The sequence below is a fragment of the Euphorbia lathyris genome, chromosome 3, assembly GCF_963576675.1.
Source record: "Euphorbia lathyris chromosome 3, ddEupLath1.1, whole genome shotgun sequence".
Lineage (NCBI taxonomy): Eukaryota > Viridiplantae > Streptophyta > Magnoliopsida > Malpighiales > Euphorbiaceae > Euphorbia > Euphorbia lathyris.
Genome location: NC_088912.1, coordinates 51390787 through 51400801, shown reverse-complemented (window position 1 = coordinate 51400801; position 10015 = coordinate 51390787). Strand labels below are relative to the sequence as shown.

At 34.5% G+C, this 10015-nt stretch overlaps 1 protein-coding gene across 1 annotated transcript; it reads left to right on the top strand.

Annotated features, from left to right (window-relative positions):
• Positions 1–1287: 1287 nt before the first annotated feature.
• On the top strand, positions 1288–8384 carry LOC136222609 (serine/threonine-protein kinase BSK1-like). The gene is made up of 9 exons (XM_066010356.1): positions 1288–1820; positions 1903–2038; positions 3080–3213; positions 3294–3399; positions 3692–3777; positions 5969–6157; positions 7514–7678; positions 7762–7875; positions 7952–8384. The coding sequence occupies exons 1-9, from the start codon at positions 1509–1511 to the stop codon at positions 8204–8206; spliced, it is 1497 nt and encodes a 498-aa protein (XP_065866428.1). The 5' UTR covers positions 1288–1508; the 3' UTR covers positions 8207–8384.
• Positions 8385–10015: the final 1631 nt, after the last annotated feature.

Genomic DNA, 10015 nt, shown 5'->3' with positions numbered 1-10015 from the left:
TACAAATATACCCTAATCTAACAGACTAAGATTATTTGACGTAACACTATTAGTCTACTCAATACAATATTGACATACGACCAATTAAGAGACTACACATCATTATAAGACCAATTTTGACATAATTTTGACCAAGCTCAACAGTTTTCTCTCCTTCATCCCTAACCATCTCGGAAATTCATGGGCATTTTCCTCCAATTCCTCCGTCTCCAGCAATCTCCATTTGTTCTGAATTGGCACACCAGCGAAATCCCTTTGATCCTTCACATCTCCGCTCAACTCCGCAAATCCCTCAAAACAAGTATAACGATTAGTCAAGCGAACGTCCGATGGCGCCATCAGAGGAAGGAGATACAGAGGAAAGCGAACACGAAAGCGTGTCGACTGAATCGTCTAGCAGCTCGAGACAATCCTCATAAGCGAACCGAACATGTGGATCCATCTGGATGTAAGAGATCGCTGATGAGAGGTAGAGAGCTATGGAGAAGCGTCATATTGAATTCATCGAGCCGGTCGTATTCTTGAGGCTCAATTTTCAGGTATCGAATTTAAATTGGAAATTAGAAATTAGCATTTAGTGTAGAAGAGTATAACATTTGGGATATGATGAAGAGAAAGAAGAAGTGGGATTGTAAATCAAAAACCAATTTTGACAATGGAGAGTTGGATATGAAGAAAAGAAAGAATAAGTAGGATTGTAACCAATTTTGACAATGGAGAGTTGAGATATGAAGAAGAGAAAGATGAAGTGGGATATGGAGAACGATGGATATGGTGTTTTTGTTTTATCTCTAGTCGTGCACGCCGTTTATGCCATATCACAAGTCTGTTAGATTAGGGTATATTTGCAAGTTTTTGAAAAGTTTCAGGGTATATTTGTGGATTTATTTGATATAAAGACATATCTGTTTTTTCGTGATAATACAAGGGCAAATATGTATATTAACCAAATAAAAAGTAGAGTTCAAATACTTTTGTTAAAACAAAATGAATTTTAATAATTTTTTTTTTAATTTTTGAAACTCACCCAAAATTTTAATGATATTGCCTAAATATTTTTCTACAAGGAAAATACATAATAATATATAACAATGAAAAATGAGAGGTGAAATTATCAATTGGGAAATAATATTGTATTTCTTACTTTCATTGTATGTTTGAACTCAATTGAGTCTTTTGCATCCCATATATGGTATATTATTAAATGAGTCAAATTAGTAGAATAAAATATGTCAAAATTAAAGTATGGTATGAACATATAAAAGGGTTTGAAAGGCTTAATTACTTACCGCAAGAAAAGTTTATCAGTTTATTACAGCAAGAAACGAAAGGAAAGGAAAGAAAGAGGAACCCATTAATGTCCACAACAGTCTTCTTCTTCTTCTTCTCCTTGTACATGCGTAAATATTATTCCTTGAACCTTCACACGCTTAAAACTTAAAGCTTAAAGCTTTTACCCCTCTTTTCATTGTACAGAGAATTGAAATAATTGAACTCCTAGTTTAGTGATGGGTTGCTGTGCGTCTTCATTTCTTGCTGAAACCCACCCAGAAAAAGACCATCAAAACAAACAATCTCATCCCCAAAATCACCCTTCACCTTCTTCTGTTCTTGACCCGGCTACTGGTGTTCCTTCTTTTTCTGAATTTTCTGTCTCCGACCTCAAAGCAGCCACCAATAACTTCAGCTCCGATAACATCGTCTCTGAGGGCGGTGAAAAGGCCCCCAATCTTGTCTACAAGGGTCGCCTTCAGAACCGCCGCTGGATCGCTGTCAAAAAATTCACTAAGTCTGCTTGGCCCGATCCTAAGCAGTTCGCGGTATCTTCCCTCTGCTGCCTTTGCCGGATATTAATTGTTTAGATATCTATTGTGGGTTTTCATGATAGCATTTTATTTGCAGGAAGAGGCTTGGGGTGTGGGGAAACTGCGGCATAAAAGACTGGCTAATTTGATTGGGTATTGCTGCGATGGAGATGAGAGATTGCTTGTTGCTGAGTTCATGCCTAATGACACTCTAGCTAAGCATTTATTTCACTGTATGTTTTTTTTCTTTGATTTGCCTAATTTAATAGAGTTGGTCATGTTATTGTCTTATTGCCTTCATTATTGAAGCATATTAAGTCTGACATTGATTCATGATGCTTGACCTTAATTTCTACTACTTCCATATATGTCAAGTTTGTTCTTTTGAATCCTTTATTCTCAATTAATCTTTTATGGATATTCCACTCTCTGAAATTTAAAATAATGCTTCCTCTTTCAGTTTGGTCTAATTTCTGAGTTAATCTCCGCTATTGGATTTGGATTTCTGTTTCTATTATACAATTGTTTAGCTATTCTTTTCTAGACAGTCTGATAACTCATATTGAAGTCAGCATTACAAAATCATTTCTTTTTCTTTTTCCTTCAGTTTTTGGAGATGAACAAATCTGAAGGATCATCTGTTTTATTTTGATATGGTGGGCCATTATCTTTTCAAATCACATATAATTGGCTTTTCAAATCGCATATACCTTCACATTTTCCATTTAATGAAAATAGCCTTGAGTTTAATCTATCAATTAAGGTTGACTTGAGTGGAAAGTGTCCCTAGTCACTTATGCTAGGTATCAACTATCGAGTTAGACTAGTAGTGTACGCGACATACCTTGATTGGAAGAGGAGCTACCTAATAAAGCTCGAACTGAATAATCCGATCCAACTACCACCCAAACTGTTGAGCTTGTCCTCTGTTTCTTTGGTTTTTGTTTTTCACTATTTTTCTGATTTAGAAGGTAACATTGTAGATATAATAATGTACTATTAGTCTTTTTCTTTTGAAATGTTATGTTACATAAGTTAATATCCAGTAATTTTAAACTTGGCTTATGCTTACATGAAGTGCATATGAAAATAACTTGACGGATTTCCAAGGACAAACATGTACTGAACTGATGATAAAGAACTAAGGAAATTCCTAAGGGAAAAAGAACTAGCTTTCTCCATATCCTTCTTCCATAGAGGATCTAAAAGCTCTTATTTCTTGAATTGAAGGTACCTATTCTAACTTTTGGTCTCTATGTATTTGTTCTTTGCAGGGGAAAATCAAACTATTGAATGGGCAATGCGATTAAGAGTAGCCTTCTATATTGCTGAAGCCTTAGACTGTTGCAGTTCTCAAGGTCGTCCATTGTACCATGATTTAAATGCATATAGGGTTCTGTTTGATGAGGTATTTCTCTCTTATATTTGACTTACACATCTATCATAATTTTATTGGCTTTAATTATCAATTTTAAATGGATTTTGTAGGATGGAGATCCAAGATTATCATGTTTTGGCATGATGAAGAATAGTAGGGATGGGAAAAGTTATAGCACAAATCTAGCTTACACTCCACCCGAGTATTTAAGAAACGGTAAGGACTGTTTTTTTCTTCTTTTTATACTAATAAATTTGAAAATAATTTCGGTTCTAGATAATTGTACTGCATAAGAATTGCAATAGTAGAAATTTGTGTTTGAAGAGAAATGACCATGTTTTTATATTCAGTTTCAAGAAAAGCAATAACCATTTCATATGGCATGAATAACTGATTATATGTAATAATATTTCTAGGAAATATTTTGCTCTTCAAATTATATGGTCATCTTCTTGTTTGTGTTTCATCCAATTCTTCTTGTTGTTACTGATACTTCTTTCTTACGCAGGGAGGGTCACCCCCGAAAGTGTTATTTACAGTTTTGGAACCATTCTTTTGGATTTGCTGAGTGGAAAGCATATCCCTCCAAGCCATGTAAGTGGCATATACTTAAGAACGCCTGCATAATATTGTGTTTAGATTTCAACTAAATTATAATGTTCAATAAATTAGGTTGATGATTTGCAATTTTATTTTGGCACAAGCACAAAATACATCGTGTTACATTACATCATACTTCCTACACTTTAGGTCCTGTGGTTATTTCTCGAATAAGACTTTAGATCCTGTGTTCTCTTAAAAAACAATTTGGTACCTAAGCAACTAGTAGTGTTAGGTTTTACAATGGATTAAACTGTCTTGTTCCATACAGTGACAAAGATATTAACTTTGTTAACTGACTGGTCCTTTTATGTTTCAACTGGGCTCTTAAAATAATGTCCCAGCCTAGTCCACATGTTCCTTTTCTTTTCACCCCCTGTATGTGGCCAATATAACCCATAATGGATGATTTAGTGGACCGAGATGATAGGTCTTTTTCCCACTTGATGACTGAGTTAGGCTCACTATACGAGTAAAACCAAACCTTCAATCCTTTTTCCAGAGTGCACATTGGCATGAAGGAATACTTTGATCTTCGCCATAATGCAACACATGTGCACGTGTAGGGGAACAACACATATTGTTGGGCGTGTCATGTATTAGAATTTAACTCACATTGGCATGAAGCAATACGTTGATCTTTGCATAATGCAACAAGTGCACCCGTAGGGGCACACACTCACACATATTGTTGGGCATGTCATGTATTAGAATTTAACCCAGTTAGATGCCGGATAGCTAAAATATCATTTTGCATTGATATTTTATGCCAATTCAATACCGTGTTACACAAAAAGCTAAGGCGTTAGGTACCAGGTGCTATTAAAAATAAACCTTATCACAAAACTAAAGTATCATGAGCAATAAAGCAAGTCCTGAAGTGTAAAACCACAATATGGCAGGATTTTGTTTTGTAAAGATTTCCTTGTAATTAAATAAGTGAAGAAGCCACATTTGACATTTTTAGGTTTAGCTAATGATGATAGCTTTAAGATGGAGCTCAAAATTGCCTTGTTTATAAATGATAAAAAATCACTATGAAGCCCTTGATTTTTTTTTGGGTTCTTTTATGATCTCAGATTTTTATTTTGCTCTGTTAATCACTCATATTTATATTATGATATACATTGTCTACTTGAATTTACATTATAATGCTCCTTGAGTATTCAAATTTTTATTACAATCGAGCTCTAAGTGGCTGGTTTGACTCATTGAAAACCCAATTGGCGTGCAACAGTAAGAATACAATGGAACTATAACTCTCTAATTTAAGTATTTTGAAGAGACCAAAATATTCTTTTAGTAGTTCATCATTAGGCATCATACTGTTGTTTAACTTGTTTGACTTTGTCAAATTATATGACACTTCAAACCAATTCTTTTAACAAAAATTCCTACAAGTGAAAATATTTCGATTTCGTCTTGGTTTTTTAGAGCAAAGATTTACTTCAAATGTTGATGCTATCAGAGGTATATATTCTATAATATTGTTCTTAAGTGTTAGTTAAATTTGATTAGAACATATTTGTAGTTTTAAGTGAAAGAACTAGGGTAGTGATAAAGAATAGCTCAAGCAAACACAGAGAAATAGGAAAATAGACTTCTTGATGAACTTTCCGACCCCTATGATCAGGATTGGAAAACAAGAAGACTAATGGAAGAGAGATGAAAGAAACAAGCAATCAGATAAGATAATGAAATGAGCAGGAGAACAACTCCTGCTTCCACAGGACAGAGCCTTTTACCTAGTTATAAGCTGAAACCCGCCCCTTCCCTAGATATAAGCAGAAACCCAAAGAATGATCTTCCAAAAGCTATATATACTACTAACCCAACACTAACACCAATCTCTGACACAACGGACTCCAGCTATCATTAACACCACATGTCTCTTGATTCCCTTACTGCCCTTGATGCCTTTATACCATTCTCTCTCAGTTGTTCTAAATGAGTCTTGTATTGTTTTCAGCATAAATGACAAAAGGTAAATGTGCCATTGAACACTGGTAATATGTAGTAATATGTATGTGTGTGTATATATATATATAGAACTCAAGGTAATTTTCTGTTCACAATTTTTGTACATATAACATAAGAGACATCATTACATGGAGTTTTTTCTTCAGTTATCGTCCAATTCACAAAATAATTCGGGTCTTCATTTGATGACTCTGCGTGCATACAGGCTCTTGATATGATACGCGGCAAAAACATCATTCTGTTAATGGAGTCGCATTTGGAGGGAAACTTTTCCACAGAAGAAGCAACTGTTGTTGTGGATCTTGCCTCTAAATGTTTGCAGTATGAACCCAGAGAACGGCCTAGTACGAAAGATCTTGTTGCGACAATTGCTCCCCTGCGGATGAAACCTGATGTAAGGGAACTTAAACTTTTTCGTTCATTTCTATTATCATTTCTTACTATTTCTCTTTATATTAAAAGCATTTGCAAGACTTGCTAGATGCTGTGTAGAAATGCTGAAATTAGTATCATTTTTTCAAATTAATTCAAGACTGCACCAACCCTGTACAAGAGACAAGTCACCCTTTATTTTAGCTGCATAATAAGAAAACACAGGCCCACCACCCCATGGACAGCAGGGTTCATGTTTACTAAAAAGTTGTTGGTTATTAATTAGCTACACTTATTCGTAATGTCTGCAAACACAATCTGAGTGTGCTGTCACAATACTTGATCTGATTATCAATCAGATTATTTGCTCATTATTAGTTATTTCAATCAAGCAAATGCAATTGTATGTTTTGAACTTAAAAGCCCATCTCAAATATAGATAGTAATGACTAGACTGTTTCATAGGCTGGTTGATTTGCCTTCAAATTAGGCTGGCTTGGGACACTTTATTTTGCACCTGGCTGAACAAAACATTGTGCTCATTTTCATAAATTCCAATAAAGCTTTTTATGACAGGCCAGATGCTTGATCAATAAATCTTGCCTGACCTTCCAGGCTAGACTTGATGATCAGGAACTACAGGAACATGACCTGGTGGTTGTCGCGAGATTGTCATGTTATATGTAACATAGTTCTTTTCAACATGGTTGTGACGTCACTATTCCAGTGATTTTTCCTATTTGAATTGGTTGGAATAACATTTATTGAAATAAAAAGCAAAGTTCAATGACTTTATTGAAACAAAATGAAATTTAGTGACCTTTTTGAAACCGACTCCAAACTTCAGTGACTATTAGTGCAATTTACCCCTATAGAGAGAAAAAACGAGTAGCAAAAAGAATGAAGAAAAATGTATTATGAATTTTAGGATTTGTTCAGACTGAAGACTAAATTCATGTAACACCTTTTTTGGTGCTTTATATGGAATTGACTACATTATTATTGTGATACCAGGAAAACTTTATTGTTGTATAGAGGAATAAATTAAATAAATCCATTCCTTTATCATACCTTGAATGGTACCAAGTTAATTTCTTCAATCTTAATATAGCTTAGTGATGTTCAATCCTCTCATGCTTTAGATGGGGTCATGCATCTTACCAGTACTATCCAGTCTCTTTTTGAACTGCATAAAGGATGAAGTCTGCAACTTCCTGCTTCTAGTTAATTTCATGCATTGTGAGGGATCAAGTCCACATCTATGTGGTCCATGTTGAAATTGCTTCATAAGGAAGGGATAAAAATGAACTTTTCATAGTCCAGCTTTATTGATGCTTGTGGTTTGATGAAGCTAATTACTATTATATTGGGTTTGCAGGTCCCGTCATACGTAATGCTTGGAATTTCTAAACATGAAGAAGCTCCTCCAACACCTCAGCGTCCTCTGTCACCAATGGGTGAAGCTTGTTCACGGATGGATCTGACTGCTATTCACCAGATCTTGGTTATGACCCATTACAAAGATGATGAGGGGACAAATGAGGTAATTTCTTCTGATAAGATGTTCTCATAATTGGGTTCCTGAGTTCAAAATTTGAAAGGTTGAGTTGGTGTGGTTCTTTCCAGTTATCTTTTCAAGAGTGGACTCAGCAGATGAGAGATATGCTTGAGTCGAGGAAGAGAGGGGACTTTGCTTTCCGAGATAAAGATTTTAAAACTGCCATTGATTGTTATTCCCAGGTATGGCTATTTATTTCTTTTGTGGCTTACAAAGTATTTCATGGGTTGAGTAGATGCATTTTTGTTTAATATGCAGTTCATAGATGTGGGAACAATGGTTTCGCCGACGGTGTTTGCACGACGCAGTCTTTGTTATCTGTTAAATGATCAACCAGATGCTGCACTTAGAGATGCAATGCAAGCACAATGCGTGTATCCGGAATGGCCTACTGCATTCTATATGCAGTCTGTAGCCCTTGCCAAGCTGGATATGCATAATGATGCTGCTGATATGTTGAATGAAGCAACTGCATTGGAAGAAAAGAAACAGCGGGGCGGTAAAGGATCATGAGACTCTTAATCATCACTACAAATTTGCGACTCTCATTGACTGCTGAATTTAATTTGTTGCATCTGTAAGATAAATTGTAATATATACAGACACTTATTGCATTAATGCATATGTGTGATTTTTCCCTGTTTCATGGGAAATAATTTGAGCAATGAGCTCTTCTTATCGTTCTTCATTTCACTTTTTGTTCCTCTCTATCCATTTAATCTGGTTATCCATTAATAGGATTAGGTGAAATCCTCCCTCAAATCAAAGGCTTCACCACTTTTGACAACTCTTCTACGTACGACCTTAGCAGTAATGGTACATCTGCATTATCCATATCCATAGCCAAATTGTATTATCTAATTCTTTAAAATTATAGCCAGACTATTCTACTAAGCAGATGAGATTTCTTAACCGTATCAAAATAAGAACGTGAAAGTTCTGCCTGAACTAGAGAGGATACTTAGAATACTATCTAGTTAGAGCATTTTCAAGAGACTCTTAGTGAATTCTCTAAAAGTAATATAAATAATTGACATTTAGTGATTTAAAAGTTACTAAGATATATCATCTCCAACAATGCTCCTTATATTCACTTCTATTCATAGAGAGGATGGAGAAGCTCTTAATGATTTGAGGAGCCACTAAGAGGCTGTTGGAGCTGCTCCCTCCTTAAATTTTAACTTAAGAACCAATTTAAGAGGCGGTTGGAGATGCTTTTATATATATTTATATATAATTAGTCATTAATGTAACAATCGTTCTTTAAAAATAATAATATCAAAACTTCATGTTTAACTCTAATTCTACCTATTATTATTTTTTTTTTGAGGAAAATTCTACCTATTATTCCTCTACATTTTACGAACAATAGTATGAGGTTGGAAAATTTACTCGATTGATTATATGGCACGAAATCGGCTAACTCGAAAATGACACGAAATGATATAAATATTTAAAATTATTATCATATTCTCTCATATGTTTATATGCCACCTTAATTAATAAAGGGCTTAATACATCATTTGCTCCCTGAACTTGTCCAAAATGGTTGATTGGCCATCTGAACTTTCAAAGTGTGTCTATAGCACCCTGAACTTGCATAAAATGTTCAATTAGCCCCCTGAACTTGCGTAAAATGTAATCAATTAATCATTCGGTTGTAAAAAAGTAAGTCAAATGCAGAAAATATGTTACACGTGCCTTAGAATGTTATTACATACTTCACAAAATAGATTAAAACATGTTAAAAAAGAATTTCTTACTTATTCAACTATAAAATATTTTCTTCTCTAATATTATAATCGCATATCCCAATCTTGGTTGTTTTACCTTTTTAAGATGCGTGCAACATATCTTCCACATTTAACTTACTTTTTTACAATCGAATGATTAATTGATTACATTTTATGCAAGTTCATGGGCTAACTGAATATTTCATGCAAGTTCAAGGGGCTATCGAGACACTTTGAAAGTTCAGGGGGCCAATCAACTATTTTGGACAAGTTTAGGGGGCAAATGATGTATTAAGCCTTAATAAAGATAATAAAATTAGGAATTACTTTCAAACGTGACTCGAACCTTCCATATTTTTGCACGTGACTTGTAAACACATTACATAAATAAACCAAACATGATATACTAGTGGACTTTTGAATGATCATGGTTAGTCTGCTAATCCAAAAAGCGACATAATTTTTTTAGAAGTATTACTATATCCTACTATATTTTTAAATGTCACCATTAACATAGGTACATAGTAAAGTTATATGTGACTCGAAAACACAATAGAATCACTAACCCAACTAGGTTGACACAATTATA